The 16647-nt window shown below is 43.8% G+C and overlaps 1 protein-coding gene across 1 annotated transcript in view; it reads right to left on the reverse strand.

Moving 5' to 3' along the window:
- Nucleotides 1–3408: 3408 nt before the first annotated feature.
- Nucleotides 3409–16647, reverse strand: part of TNFRSF10A (TNF receptor superfamily member 10a) — a 39856-nt gene continuing 26617 nt past the window's right edge. Inside the window, exons 7-10 of the mRNA XM_003823580.6 lie at nt 16070–16101; nt 15451–15633; nt 13315–13387; nt 3409–8214 (exon numbers count right to left, since the gene is read on the reverse strand). Of these exons, the coding sequence (XP_003823628.1) occupies nt 7895–8214; nt 13315–13387; nt 15451–15633; nt 16070–16101 (608 nt within the window). The 3' untranslated portion in view covers nt 3409–7894. The remainder of the gene's footprint in view (nt 8215–13314; nt 13388–15450; nt 15634–16069; nt 16102–16647) is intronic.

A 16647-nucleotide genomic window follows, 5' to 3' on the forward strand; every position in this document is an offset into this window, starting at 1 on the left:
AACAGGAAGCTTAAAGTTCTTGTATCTCTCTAGATCATCAGAGCTAAGCAAAACCAATCCAATTTTAAATGGCTGGTGTGCTCTCTCAATTTTTGCAGGTTTGACCAAGGTAGCTTAGGAAGTTTAGGTAAATAGAGCAAATGATAAATGGTTGGAAATGCATAGGAAACAAAACGGCTGTTCATAGAACCAAATACAAGCCTTCCATTAGAAACTAAAACACGGCCGGGCACGGTGGCTTATGCCTGTAATCCCAGCACTTTGGGAGGCTGAGGCGAGTGGATCATGAGGTCAAGAGAACGAGACCACACTGGCCAACATGGTGAAACCCCGTCTCTACTAAAAATACAAAAATTAGCTGGGCATGGTGGCGCACACCTGTAGTCCCAGCTGTTCGGGAGGCTGAGGCAGGGGAATCGCTTTAACCCAGGAGGTGGAGGTTGCATTGAGCCAAGATCACGCCACTGCACTTCAGCCTGGTGACAGAGCGAGACTCCATCTCAAAAAAAAAAAAAAAAAGAAAAGAAACTAAAACACAACAATGGACTTACAATTGTATGTATAAGCCAAACCCCAAGGAAAACAAACAGCAGCTAAATGCAAATTAAAAGCAAAAACAAATGAACAGGACACCAACCCCCAATTTTATTTTCCTACTGAGTTGTCTTAGAGGCTACCATGTTACACAGAGCCTAAAAAAAAAAAAAAAAATGAATATTTTATTCCTGGTTTACGAATTAATGTCTTTAAGTCCACCAATCCCACTGTATATTTTGTGCAATTAAGAAATTCACTTTAGGCATGTGACCAGTAAGTACTTTATTGCTAGTACTATCTCTGCAAAAGAGCAATACAGTGTGAAACAAAGCAATGCAAGCGTGGGTGTGAAATGTGGCCCCTTGTTAAATAGGACTTCATGATGAACTACATTAAAGAAGAATTGGCAAACTGCCAGTGTATTTCTTTACAATACTCCTTACTTTACCTTCATCAAGACTAAGAGCTTTAACCACGAGCAATGTCAATTAGCCAAACTTTTCAATTGCCTATCAGATTTTAAAGAATATTTTACAATGTACTTGCATGGATCATTGATGACATACTAGGACTTTCTACTTTGTCCTAAATTTTTTTCTTTCTTGTTTTAATAATCATTCAATTTATATTAGAACATATTCATATATTCATCATACAAGACTTTTTCTCATACAAAGTTATTCTCTTTTCTTTCTAACATTCATTACCAAAAATATATCTTCACCATAATTTTTTTTTCCTTTTTTTTTTTTTTTTTTTTTTTTTTTTTTTTAGAGATGAGCTTTTTGGCACGTCACCCAGGCTGATCTTGAACTCCTAAGGTCAAGCAATCCACTTGCTTCAGCCTCCCACAGTGCTGGGTTTATAGGCATGAGCCACCACGCCTCCCATAAGTCCATAACTTATTTCACATCTGTCTCCCCTACTTACTGGTTCCTTTCTACCTTGTTTAATAAATAACCTTTGCAAGTCCATAATTAGAATTAACCTTTAGATAACTTCTGAATTAGACTAATTTATTCTTTTTCTTAATAAGAACACATCTTTGGCAAATCTTATGTACAGAATTATACACTAACTACAATTGTTATCCTTAGTAACTTTAAATTTTAGTGAAAACTAGGAAGCAAAAAGTCCTGAACTGTCTATCAATAGAAAACACTAGCATTTTCTAGATGGGTTTTCCATAAGGAGGAACACTCAGACTGCAGGTTTTTCTTTCCCTTTCTCGTAACCAGCCTAAGAAACAATATTTTACATTTTATCAAAATAATTCCCAGCCAGGTGCAGTGGCTCATGCCTGTAATCCCAGCACTTTGGGAGGCCAAGGTGGGTGGACTGCTTGAGCCCAGGAGTTCAAGACCAGCCTGGGCAATATGGCAAAACCTTATAGCTACCAAAAATACCAAAAAGAAAAAATTAGGCCGGGCACCTTGGCTTACCCTGTAATCCCAGCACTTTGGGAGGCTGAGGTGGGTGGATCATGAGGTCAAGAGATCAAGACCATCCTGACCCACATGGTGAAAACCCACCTCTACTAAAAATACAAAAATTAGCTGGGCTTGGTGACATGTGCCTGTAGTCCCAGCTACTCGGGAGGCTGAGGCAGGAGAATCGCTTCAACTAGGGAGGCGGAGGTTATAGTGAGCCAAGATCGCGCCACTGCACTCCAGCCTGGTGACAGAGCGAGACTCCGTCTCAAAATAAATAAATAAATAAATAAAATAAAAAACAAAAATTAGCTGGCATGGTGGCACATGCTTGTAGTCCCAGCTACTCGGGAGGCTAATGTGGGAGAATCACCTGAGCCCGGGGAGGTGGATGCTGCAGTGAGCAGTGATCACACCATTGCACTCCAGCCTGGGCTACAGAGCAAGACCCTGTCTCAAAATAATAATAATAGTAATAATAATAATAACTCATTTGTTGCCTTTATTAGGTTTTTAATTGTTTAGAAAGACTGAGATCTAAAAGGTTTTTTACATTCATGTAACCTTCTGTATTGCTTTTTTTTTTTTTTTTTTGAGATGGGGTGTCGCCCTGTAGTCCAGGCTGGAGAGCAATGGCCCCATCTCAGGTCACTGCAACCTCCGCCTTCTGGGTTCAAGTGATTCTCCTGCCTCAGCCTCCCAAGTAGCTGGGATTACAGGCACCTGCCATCATGCCCGTTTAATTTTGTATTTTTAGTAGAGATGGGGTTTCACCATGTTGGCCAGGCTGGTCTCAAACTCCTGACCTCAGGTGATCCACCCGCCTTGGCCTCCCAAAGTGCAGGGATCACAGGCGTGAGCCACTGCGCCCAGCCTATTTTGTCCTTTTAACAGAGAAATTCAAATTTTAGTTTTATGTCAGTTCACTCAGGATTTAAGCTCATTTTTAAACGTAATATAATAAATTCATTCGGTTTAATTAACTTGAGCACATATGATTCTCTCCTGTTTTCTCTAACTTTTTATTTCTACCGTGATTTTTGTGTGCCCCCAAAGTTCATGTGTTGGAAACTTAATTCCAAATGCAACAGTGGGGGGAGGTGGGACCTTCAAGGGATGATTAGATCAAGAGGGTACTTCCCACATGAATGGATTAATACGTTATTGTGGGAGTGGGTTCGTTATTGCAGGAGTAGATTGGTTATAAAAGTGAGTTTGTCCCCCTCTTGCACATGTTTCCCTTCCTCCCATGTATGCCTTCTTGTCCTTCTACCTTTCACCAGGTGATGAGGCCACAAGAAGGCCCTCACCAAATATGGGCCCCTTGACCTTGGACTTCCAAACCTCCAGAGCAGTGAAAAATCAATCTGCATATTTAAGTAAATCACCCAGTCTCAGATGTTCTGTTATAGTAGCACAAAATAGACTAAGACAATATCCATTCAGTTTTATCTGTTTTTTATTGATTCATTTTGAAACAACCTTTGAATAATTTTCAAACTAAAACAATATTATTTTTTACTTTAACAAAAACCCATCTTTTCTGTCTCATAGTTTTTTTGTTTATTCATTTTTGTTTTTTTAGAAAGAGTCTTGCTTTGTCGCCCAGGCTGGAGTGCAGTGGTGCTATCTTGGCTCACTGCAACCTCCACCTCCTGGGTTCAAGCGATTCTCCCACCTCAGCCTCTGGAGTAACTGGGGTTACAGGCACCTGCCACCATGACTGGCTAATTTTTGTATTTTTAGTAGAGACATGGTTTCAACATGTTGGCCAGGCTGGTCTCGAACTCCTGAGCTCAGGTGATCCACCGCCTCAGCTTCCCAAAGTGCTGGGATTACAAGCGTGAGCCACCTTGCCTGGCCAGTATATTTCATAGATTTCGAAGAAAAAATACACCTTATTTTTCTGTTATGCTTTGCATATAAAGTTGCTTCCCCTAATATTTCTAGAAATTCCAATTACATTAATATGATTAATTAATAAGAATTGTTAACTTTTAGTGACTTTAATTTCCAGTGAACACTAGAGAACTAGAAGGTATGCAGTCATGAACTGTTTTCTTCCAAGTTTGCAAGCACACAATTTCATAATTTCTAGAAACACGATTCCTAGTCCTATGACACAGGACAGGAAATGGCAGAGGAAAGGTTTAATAGGCCCAAATATCTTTTGTTCTTCTGTAATAGGTAGGCAAAGTAAGTTCTAAATTTATGTTCAGCAATAAATGTTTCAGTATCATATTAATATCTTATTTGGAAATGATCTAGATATTCAATACATATTGCTATGGTTTGAATGTTTTTCTGCTCTCGAAATCATATTAAAACTAAATCCCCAATGTAACAGTACTCCGACATAGGGGCTTTAAGATGTGATTCCATCATGAGGGCCCTGCCTTCATGAACAGATTAATCCTTCACAGATTAATGGGTTATCGTGAGTGTGGAGTAATTGCAATTTGTGCGTGATATGGTTTGGATCTGTGTTCCCACCAAATCTCATGTTGAATTGTAATCCCAGATGTTGGAGGTAGGGCCTGGTGGGAGGTGATTGGGTCGTGGGAGGCTTCTCATGAATGATTAACCACAATTTCGTGGTGCTGTTCTGATACTGAGTGAGTTGTCCTGAGATCTGGTTGTTTGTAAGTGTGTGGCACCTTCCTCTCTCTACCTCCTGCTCTGGCCATGTGAGACAGCTCACTCCCCCTTTGCCTTCTGCCATGATTGGAGGCTTCCTGAGGTCTCCTAGAAGCAGAAGCTGCCATGCTTCCTGTACAGCTTGCAGAACCGTGAGCTAATTAACTTCTTTTCTTTATAAATTACTCAGGCTCAGGTATTTCTTTATAGCAATGCAAAACAGACTAATACAGTGTGACTCTGTTGTAAAAGCCTGTTTGTCTCTCAGTGTGTCCCCTTGCCATATAATTCCTGCACCAACTTGGGACGCTGCAGAGAGACTTTGTATTAGTTTGTTCTCACATTGCTATAAATTAGTACCAGACACTGGGTGATTTATAAAGAAAAGAGGTTTATTTGGCGCACAGGTCCACAAGCTGTACAGGAAGCATGATGCTGGCATCTGCTTGGCTTCTAGGGAGGCCTCAGGAAAGTTACAATCACAGCAGAAGGCAAAGGAAGAGACAGCACTTCACATGGCCAGAGCAGGAGGAAGAGAGAATGGGGAGGTGCCACACATTTTTTAACAATCAGATCTCATGAGAACTCACTCACTGTCAGAAGGACAGTACCGAGAGGAATGGTGTTAAAACATTTATGAGAAATCTGCCCTCATAATCCAATCACCTCCACCAGGCCCCACCTCCAACACTGGGGACTACAATTCAACATGAGACTTTGGTGGGGCCACAGATCCAAACCATATCAGAGCCCATTAGCAAGAAGGCCCTCCCTAGATTTGGCCTGTTGCCCTTGGACTTCCTAGCCCCAAGAACCATAATACATAAATTTATTTTCTTTATAAATTACCCACTCCCTACTCTGAGGTATTCAGTGATAGCAACAGAAAACAGACTAATACAAATAACCATCATTTAACTTAGGCTAATATAAGATTTTTAAGTTACCAAAAATTAAATATAAAAATATTTAAAAGTAGACATCTTGGCCAGGTGCAGTGGCTCACGCCCGTAATCCCAGCACTTTGGGAGGCCAAGGTGGGTGGATCACGAGGTCAGGAGATCCAGACCATCCTGGTTAACACGGTGAAACCCCGTCTCTACTAAAAATACAAAAAATTAGCCAGGTGTGGTGGTGGGTGCCTGTAGTCCCAGTTACTCAGGAGGCTGAGGCAGGAGAATGGCGTGAACCCAGGAGGCGGAGCTTGCAGTGAGTGGAGATCGTTGCCACTGCACTCCAGTCTGGGTGACAAGAGACTCTGTCTCAAAAAAAAAAAAAAGGAGGTAGACATCTTATAAAAATATCAAAAATACACAAACATCACATAACACATAAAAAAACACAAAAATAAACACATAAAAACACACAAAATACAAAGAAACATACATTGAAAATATATGGCTCTTTTCAATCTTCTTTTTCTTTCTTGTGTTTCATATATATCAAGAAATTTATCTTTTCCTTGTGCATTTTGTTCTTCAGTTGAATTTACAGTTTTATGATCTTAAAGACACATTAAGTGTTCTTTTTTTTTGAGTCGGAGTCTCGCTGTGTCACCCAGGCTGGAGTGCAGTGGCACAATCTCGGCTCACTGCAAGCTCAGCCTCCCAGGTTGACGCCATTCTCCTGCCTCAGCCTCCCGAGTAGCTGGGACTACAGGCACCCACCACCACACCCGGCTAATTTTTTGTATTTTTAGTAGAGACGGGGTTTCACCGTGTTGGCCAGCATGGTCTTGATCTCCTGACCCTGTGATCCACCCGCCTCGGCCTCCCAAAGTGCTGGGATTACAGGCGTGAGCCACCATGCCCGGCCAACGTAAGTGTTTTGATTAGTAAATCCAGGTAGAAGTTGTATGTGTGAACTGTAAATAATGTTGACAACTCTTAAGAATTGTCTGTTTTAATTAAACCAAGAAACTTAAACTAGCTTTCTATTTACTAAAGATTATCTCAGATCACGTGACCTTGAAAAACATTTAGATGGGCTCCCGTTTTTCTAAGAAAATGCTCCATTTACGGAAGCAATTCTTTTCTTTCTTTTAGCCAAATCTTTGCATAGGTACCAAATAACACATTTGTTTAGGATGAGAACTGCCCACTGCCCCCGCCAAAAAAAAGTACTTTTATATTCAAAAGTCCAAATTTCCAAAGGTATATGTACTTTAATTGTGACTTGAACTCAAGGTAAATAAATTAAATAATTAATAAATTAACCTTAGCTTACTGGATGGCCACCATCTTATATGCTGTTCCCTTGACTGAAATGTTGTGGGGTAAATGACTATATATGAAATGGGACTTATTAGAGGAATTAATGCATCTGATAATGGAGGTTGAGAAGTTCCACAACAGGCCATCTGCACAGCAGAGACCCTGAAATGCTGGAAGCAGGGCTTAATCCAGCCCAAAAACCTAAGACCCAGGGAAGCCGATGGTGTAATTCTTAGTTCAAGGCCAAAATCCTTAGATCCTTCAGGAGGCCACTGGTGTATGCCCTGGAGTCCAAGGGCTAGAAATCCTAGACTCTGATGTCCACAGGCAGAAGAGTGTCCCAGCTCCAGGAGATCAGATGGATTTGCTTTTCTTTTTTTTTTTTGTTTTGTTCTATCTTGCTCCCCAGTCTGTCGGACGGTGCCCCCCCAAATTAAGGGTAGGTCTTTTCCACTCAGTCCACCTGATCGCATGCCAATCCCCTCTGGAAACACCCTCGAAGACATGCCCAGAAATAATGTCCCAGAAATAATGCCTTACCAGTGTTCTAGGTGTTCCTTAATCCATTCAAATTAACACCTCCAATTGACCACCATGATAAGGAAACACACGGAGGCCAGCTCAGGGTAGAACCAGATTTTTCTTTGGCATGTGAGCCTCAGTCGGGCAATAATTCTTTCAAGTTTATTTTATTTTATCTTGAGACGGAGTCTGGCTCTGTCTCCCAGGCTGGAGTGCAGTGGTGCAATCTCGGCTCACTGCCTCGTGGGTTCAAGTGATTCTCCTGCCTCAGCCTCCCGAGTAGCTGAGAATATACGCACACACCATCACATCCGGTTAATTTTTGTATTTTTTTGTAGAGACGGCATTTCATGATGTTGGTCAGGCTGGTCTTGAACTCCTGACCTCAAGTGATCCATCCGCCTCAGCCTCCCAAAGTGCTGGGATTACAGGCATGAGCCACTACACCTGGCTAAGAATTTACTTTGTATACATGTTAAAAAAAAAAAAAAAAAAGCAACCTAATATGTATTAACCCCTAACACCTAAGAGGAAACCTCTGGTAAAAAGAGTCTTTCACTCCAAGGACACGGCAGAGCCTGTGCCATCTTCCAAGTAGATGAACTTTCCAGAGTCCACCAAGAGGTCCTGAATCTTCTCTTTTGCATGTCTCTCTTCCATCCTCTCCAAGGCATCCAGCAGGGTGTGGATCGAGGCGTTCCGTCCAGTTTTGTTGACCCATTTCATCAGCATTGCATACAATGCATCCCCTGGGCCTGCTGTACCAGCTCTGACCACATCGATCTCATTTTTCGTGAGGTCCAGCTGCCTCATGAGCTGGTCCCAGGAGTCAAAGGGCACGATGTTTGCAAACTTGTCAAAGAACAGCATCAGAGCTGGGTGGAGAAAGCCACAGAGACAGCCAGATGAGTTGGGACTCAGTTCAGAAGGGGCAGAAGATACCACATCAGGCCCAGAACCCAAGGAGAGAATCTGGAGAACCCCCTGCATGGGCAAACCTGTTGCTCCATTGCCCACCCACCTCCCATCCACAGAGAGCCCACCCACACTGCCTGGCCTCCGTGGCCCCCAAGGCGCTGACGGGCGTCAAGGTCACCAGAGAATCTGCCCTCAGAGAAGGCTGAGAACCCACCTGGGGAGGATGGATTGACCCTACGGAGGCAGAAAGCAAAGTGGGTGAGAGCCCGAAGGAGGGAGAGAGAGTGGCTGCAGCGGGAGCTTAGAGGATGCGGGCTGCCTGGGCTGCGCTTGTCATGGGAGTATGTCCCAGGGTGGCCACTTCTGCATCTGTGGAAAGCGCAGGGTCTGGAGCAGAGGACCTCTGCCCTCCCTGAGGCTGGGGCAGAGCTAGGTGGGGGCAAGCAGGCCCTGACCAAGAAGCAAACCTGAAGACAGAGCAAACCTGCCCAGATCTCAGGACTACCAGGGATTGAATGAAATGAGATGTGTGTGCAAAGCACTGCACACCACCATCCACAGGGATAGAAGGGGCCAGGAGTACCAAGCTATGTTTTCTAACAGCCTGATTTAAAGAACATAAAAAGAAAAAAGTGACATTCATTTTAATGTGTGGTACTGAATATGTGTAAAATATAATTTAATATGCAATGAGTATACAAAAACTGAAACTGACCCAATTGTCCCATAGAAAGGTTTTTTTGATAAACAGAAATTGACCCTTCTGGTCCTTAACGACTTGAAACTTAACATTTGTTTTATCTGAGTTACTTCCTCAGGAAAGACCTGCAGGCATCTCAAAAAAAGTATCAAAGAACTGAAACTCACCAGATCACTACATCCAGACCATGAGGGGATGTGGGACCCCTCATTCATCTTGATTGTTTCCTTGCCCCATTCTAGCTCCTACTTTCTTACACATTGTTACATTTCTTGCCTGCTATATAAACCCTTAGTTTTAGTTGGTCAGGGAGATACAGTTGAGACAGAGCTCCCATCTCTTCCACTGCAGCACCCTATTAAAGCCTTCTTGGCAATACTCATCATCTCAGTGACTGGCTTTCTGTGCAGCGAGCAGCGGGACCTAGACCAAATCCCTGGTGTTTTGGTAACAGGTTTTGGTTCCCTGGCTCGGAAAGTGTTGCTCATGGCTCTGCTGCCATGGGCCAGGAGTCTCAGAAGCCCTCCCAAGCAGTTGCTCCGCTAACTTTGGCTGGAGGTGAGTTTCAGTCTCTCTCTGGTCCCACTGCAGCCGGCCCCAACCACATTCCTGATTACCTCCGAAGAACTGCCTTTGAAATTTGACATTTGCATCCAGATAGGTGATTGTCCTTTGTGGGCCCAGACAGCAGGATCTGCTCTTCTCAGTTTGAGAAATTTTTAAAGGAATTTCCATTTGCTGGTTGAATAGGCCCAAGTGACTGTGAGAGGGAAGCACTCTGCCTCTCAGTCTGGACACTCTTGGAGGCTTGTTTGTAATTGTGTGTTGTTTCAGGGCAAGTGAGTGTCTTTTGTGGGTACCAGGCAGCATGACTGGCTCCTCTCAATTTGAGAAATTTGAAAGGAATTTTTGTTGGCAGGTTGATCAAACCTAACCAATGGAGCGAGGAAGCACCCTGCCTGTTTCAGTCTGGACACTCTTGGAGCTTGTTTGTTGCTGCAGCAGTTGTATTATGTTTTGGTGATTATTTGTATGTGTTTGCTAGAGTCATGGGAAATTGGAATTCAGTAAACTTGGTATTCTTTTGTAATACTGTTTGGCTCCATTATTGTTTGGAAACTGAAGTTTGCTGCTGAATGAGAAAGTGGGATGGAGTTCCTGTATCCAGGCTTTTATGTTGCTGTTCTAAGCAGCACTGGGCCTGATTAGTTGGTTCTAGGTGGTGTTCTCTGCGATGCTGTTTGGAGTCTGCAGAGGTTTGGCCTTTAAAAACCAAACTGCCATGGAAACTGCTTTACCTAAAATTTGGGTTCACAGCCTTCACTGAATTATCTATTGGGGCTAACAAATTTCAGCCATGTGAACATATTTGTAGACTGGTGAGTTTGTATTACTGTCTCATGGAGAGAGTTCAAAGGTAAAAGCTATTGGATCTTTGTGTGTACATATAGGTCTAGATGTGTTTATGTGTATGTACATTTATTATTAAGTTACATGTTGTGTCTACCAAATTGACTTATAAGTAAATAAGTCCAAGCAATTTTCAAGTTCATGTGACTTAAGGAAATCCTTACTAAACAAGTCAGCTTTAAAATTATTGGTAAAATAAGAAAACAGAAGTGTCTTCAGAATTGTCAGCATACATTTTTGTCTGGGCTTATATTTGTCTTTACTAGATATTTTGAGATATCAGTTTGGCACAAAAACTTAAGACTACAAGCCCAACCAAAACAAAACGATCTTTGAGTCAAGCTTTTGATAAGTAAGATTAAATTAATGCTGTTGGTTTAATGAAAACAGCTGAGTCTTCTGACTTATTGGTGAAAATATCTATATATTTAACTTTGAAGCTCTTAGGTGAGCACCTGATGTTCACTGGCTATTAAAAAAATGGCTGACAAAGAAATTAACTAACTTTAAATGATGGTGTCTAATATCTCAATTTTCAGAAGCAATCTGGATAAACTTAAAAATGAAAGAATTGAGTAAATATAAATGGGATGTTTTAAGTAAATTTTTCATGTAATTAAAAACTGTTGTCATTGGATTACAGAGAAAACTTCCAGTGCAGTAACTGAAAGACCAATGTGTGGCCAGGCGCATTGGCTCGTGTCTGTAATCCCAGCACTTTGGGAGGCCAAGGCGGGCAAATATCCATCACTTGAGGCCAGGAGTTTGAGACCAGCCTGGCCAACGTGGCAAAACCCTGTCTCTACTAAAAATACAAAAAGTACCCAGATGTGGTGGTGCACACCTGTGGTCCCAGCTACTCAGGGGGCTGAGGCGTGAGAATTGCTAGAACCCAGGAGGTGGAGGTTGCAGTGAGGTGAGACTGCACCACTGCACTCCAGCATGGGTGACAGAGTGAGACTCTGTCTCAAAACAAAAAAAGAAGAAAGACTGATGTGTTCATAAAGATTGTGATTGTTAACCAAACAGGAAGCTGGGCAGGAGCTGAATGAGTGGACTGAACTAATACAGGACTGAAATAATTTGTATGGCTTTTGTTGGTTTGAAATATTGCTGATTCTTTTGGTTTTGTTTTCCAGTCTGGAGAACTTTTTTCTTCTTTGCTATTTATAGCCTTTAAGTATACTTTAAGTATATTGAGTATACTTTTGTAAACAGAATTTGAGGCATATTTCTCTCTCTGCCTAATTTCTCCAGAATTTTTAAATTATTTGTGACTATTAATTCATGGCAATGTGTTTGCTTACATATGGTTAATAACAACGTTTTCTTTTACAATGGAACACAGTTGGATAAAATGGTTATTTTCTCAGGGCTTTAATTGCAATGGCCTCGTGAGAGGTTCCAGCAAAGCCAACTTAGGAGAGCCTATGTGGACAGTGAGTTTTGCTGCACTTTGTGTGGGTAATCAGGCCACGTATATGGAACTAAACTTATTTTGCAGGTACATTGGTCCTGCTATAATTTGTCTTTGGTGGAAGTGGGGCCGAGAGAGAGAGATTGTGTTTCAGAAGAAACACAATCTTTTAGTATTAAATTAACCTTTGATTCCTGGGTGGCCACGAGGTCACCCATGGTATGTGAAGCTTCCCATGATGCCCCTCCTCAACCATGAAGCAGCCAGAAAGATCCAGGACCAGACTCTCTGTGACTGTGGGATTGATAAATAGAAAGGGAGAACTGAAATCAACCCAATAGTTCCATCAAAAGGTTTTGTTGTTGTTGTTGTTGTTTTGATAAACACAGAAATTGACCCTTCTGTTCTTAAAGCTCAAATCTTACATTTGTTTTATCTGAGTTCCTTTTTCAGGAAATGACCTTCAGGGCTCTCAAAGTATCAAAGAACTGAAACTTACCAGATCACTACATCCAATGGGATGCTGGACCCCTCATTCATCTTGATTGCTTCCTTACCCCTCCCTAGTTCCTGTTTTCTTACAAATTGTTACTTTTTTTTTTTTTTTTTTGAGACAGAGTCTTGCTCTGTTGCCCAGGCTGGAGTGCAGTGGCGCTATCTTGGCTCACTGCAAGCTCTGCCTCCCGGGTTCCTGCCATTCTCCTGCCTCAGCCTCCCGAATAGCTGGGACTACAGGCGCCCGCCAACAAGCCTGGCTAATTTTTTTTTGTATTTTTAGTAGAGACAGGGGTTTTACCATGTTAGCCAGGATGGTCTCGATCTCCTGACCTCGTGATTCGCCCGCCTCGGCCTCCCAAAGTACTGGGATTACAGGCATGAGCCACCGTGCCCGGCCCACATTGTTACATTTTATTCCTACTATATAAACCCCTAGTTTTAGTCCATCAGGGAACATGAATTGGAGACTGAGCTCCCATCTCCTTGGCTACAGCACTCAATGAAAGTATTCTTCCTTGTCCATACTCGTTGTCTCAGTGATTGGCCCTCTGTGTGCAGTGAGCACCAAGACCTAGACCCAACCCCTGGTGTTTCAGTAACAAAATAATGAGTGGAATATTTTCCATTCTTTCTTGCATTAAGTCTTTGGAATCAGTATGTAGTTTATACAACAGCTCTGCAAATTGGGCTTAGGCACAGATAAAGAGCTGTTAGCCCACTGAAGTCAGTGGTGCCATGCAGGACAGGGCAGCCCCTCAGGGCTGTTCTCCTGAACAACAAAGGAGAAGAGAGGAGGTGGAGAAGAGGATAGACAGAGTGGCTAGTGTCATTAATAGGGTGCAGAAAGGATGAGGTAGAGTGGGAAGAAGAGATGGGAGAAGACAATTTAGGGTCTTGATGGTCTATAGCATAGGACCCCCAGTTTCTGGCATGGAATGCTCTGGAAGAGCACTCTCAGCAATGGGGACACCAGTTAGGACACCGTCCCTATTCCCACCATTCCTGCTGCATCTCCAGGAGCAAAACACTTACTCTCAGTGGGGTCAGCACCATTTGCTGGAACCAGCAGCCTCCTCCTCTGAGACCCTTCAGCTTCTGCCGGTCCCTGTAACACACAGTGGGGAACGCCTTGGTCTGAGTCAGGGGTCCTGCAGTCTAGTACTGACCCTGACCACCAGCCAGCCCGGAGACCTGCAGCACATCACTTTCCCCCTTGGGTCACCATGGAGATGGTGGAAAACCTCTGGTCCCGCATAGCTCACAGCCACTCCCCATTGCTGGCATTACCACCTCAGCTCCACCCCGTCAGATCAGTGGCAACATTAGATTCTTATAGGAGTGCAAACCCTATTGTGAACTGTGCACGTCAGGGATCTGGGTTGCATACTCCTTATGAGAATCTTATGCCTGATTATCTGTCACCATCTCCCATCACCCTCAGATAGGACCATCTTGTTGCAGGAAAATAAGCTCAGGGCTCCCACTGACTCTACATTATGATGAGTTGTATAATTATTTCATTACATATTATAATGTGATAAGAATAGAAATAAAGTACACAATAAACGTAATGTGCTTGAATCATCCCCAAACCATCTTCACCTCCCAGTCCATGGAAAAATTGTCTTCCACAAAACTGGTCCCTGGTGCCAAAAGGTTGGGGACCATTGGTTAATAATATAATGTCTTTTGTATACACATACACTGATGCATAGATTTGGACAAAGAATCACAAGAAATGATATCTCATAGTTACTTGAGGAAAAAGGCCCAGGGCACTGCAGAGTGGAGGATGCTCTCTTTACTCACTGAGTACCTTTTGATAGTTTAAATTTTCTCATTTTAAATATATAAACCATTTGTTCATGTCAAAGCACCTTATCAAGCTGGAGAGATTATTGACCTTTTTAATGTTTGCCTTCTTTTTTTTTTTAATTACATTTTTGGTTAGAATAAATGGGTACTAATGCAAGAAAGGAACTGAATGGAACAGTCTAGGTGGAAGGAGATCATTGTCTAGATGAGCATTTAACCTGTGATTAAGGAGGGACCCAAAGCAGAGGGAAATGGGAGAATCGGCAGCTCAAAGGGGTTGGAAAAACCAGACAGTGACTAGAACAATTCAGGGAGTGCCTCACTTTGCTCTGAAACACAAAACAAGTTCCATTTAGATTATAAAGTTATATGCAAAAATGACATCATTGAAAAAAATATCTCCATAAGAAGTTAGAGGAGTTCGTCTTGTGTTGGCAAAAGGTCTTTCTACAGTAGTGAGCAATGAAAAGGTAAATGTATCTACAGATTTCACTGGTTAAAAATTAAAGCTTCTGCACCTGAAAATATTAGAACAAAAAGGGGCAAGAAGAAATTAGGAATCTACTGTCTGAATGTGAGAAAAAGCATGAGTAGGAGAGCAGGCCTTCTCATAAAGACTCTGAGAGACAAGACACTGATCTTAGGCAAAAACAGTGAAAACAAAGAAATGTTCGTTTAAAACAATGTTTTCCTAAGTAGCAAAAAAAAAAAGAAAAAGAAAAGAAAAAGCCCTTCAATGTCAAATCAAAATACATGAACTGGTACAAACCAACACTAGGGGGCTGTGTGCATGTGTGTAGCTGTATGTGTGGGTACGTGCATGTGTGTGTGCATGTGTGTACATGCATGTGTGTGCATGTGCGTGTATGTGCGTGTACACCGTAAGCAGCACTGTTACAGGCTGACTTGGAAATTGTGCTTCTTCTTGGAATCCTCCATACAACCATATGCAGAAATTTGGGCAGAGATTTATATCCAAATATGTTTAATGCAATAATAATTTCAGAGTAAATTTAAAATCCCTGCTGTTATGAGCAAGGGCTCCCTAACTTCTGTAGGAGCACACAGTGGAGACCGTGCAGCCTTATTCAGTCATCAACAAACCCTGTGACCCCCACTCTATTCCTCTGGAGCTCCAGTTTCTGAGGACATGGCAAGGACAGGACAGGGACTAAGAAGCAGACATTTGGAAGAGTGCCTGTCCCCTTGTGAGGGTGGCTGCTTTTTCCCACGCAGCCCCGTCCCCTGCAGTCCCATCTCCCTCAGGCTCCACTTCCCCTTTGGCCAGGAGAGCCGAGGCATGGCCTTCACCCCCTGCCTACAAGGTCTTGGAGGGGCCTGTCCCCAACTCACCAGCAGACACTGTGCCTCCCCTGGGGACTGTACAGTGACACCTGTCAAATCTGCCGGCTCCTGGCTTTCCATTTGCTGCTCAGAGACGAAAGTGGACAGCGAGTCTGCGTTGCTCAGAATCTCGTTGTGAGCATTGTCCTCAGCCCCAGGCCCTCGTAGGAGACCCAAGCGCCAGAAACACACCTTAGGAAGGCAAAGAGCCAACTCAGAAGCCCACACCCAGGGCTCCCCACGGGGTCCCTAGGGCACAGCTGGACCTGCTGCCACCACCCCCTCCCAGTGAGGTCACTCCAGGAAGTCCATGCTCAGCACATCCAGGACCTGCTGCTGGGGCCAGGTCCTGGTGCTGGGCTTGGGGGCTCACCCCATCCCCAGGGTACAGGCTGTGGGGTAAGGGTCTTACCTGGGCTGTAGGAAGCACAGGGCTACAGAATGGCCCACCAGCCTGTATGATGCTCAAAATGGCCTGTGTCCCCCATAGTCAATCCACAGCGTCCAGGCCACTTCAGAGACTCAGGGCAGCCATGAGAGCATGGGGACCCACCCACCTGGACTACACTGTGGGCAAGAAGCAGTTCCTGAGCCCCTGATGCCCCAGCTCCTGGAGAAATCAACTCACCCTGTCCATGCACTTGGGGTCCCCTCCACAACCTAGAAGAGAAGACGGTTCCCTTAGTGGCCAGGGAGGGGCCCATGCAGCACTCCTTCTTAGAGGGCAGTGTTGGGCAGGGGTGGGCTGGGGGCTGGGACACTGGACAAAGATCCCCGGGCCTGGGGATCCACATGAGGCCTTGCTAACTCGGGAGATCCTTCAGGAGCGGGGAGCATAAAGGGAAGTAGGCTAAAAACAAACAAGTGGAAAATCACTGTTTTCTGCTCTGTGTTTTGCTCTGAACAAAGCTACATAAATCCCACAACCACTTCTCGTCTCGACTCTTGTCATCCAGTTGAGGAGCTGACTGCCCCCTGCCTGGATGGGCCTGAACAATGGAGGAACTGGCCCTGCCTTCCCAGACTTGGCTGGGAGATGAGGGGACCCCCAGCCTTGGGAGAGGGATGGATGACACCAGGGCCCTAGGGTTGCACAGGATGGGAGGATGGGGGGTGATCACAAGGAGGAAGATAGAGCCCGGCCAGAGACACTAGGACTTGGGGCAGGGGTGAGCGTTTCTGTCTGTGGGAACAGAAGAAGGCAGG

The sequence above is a fragment of the Pan paniscus genome, chromosome 7 (assembly GCF_029289425.2).
Source record: "Pan paniscus chromosome 7, NHGRI_mPanPan1-v2.0_pri, whole genome shotgun sequence".
NCBI classification, from domain to species: domain Eukaryota; kingdom Metazoa; phylum Chordata; class Mammalia; order Primates; family Hominidae; genus Pan; species Pan paniscus.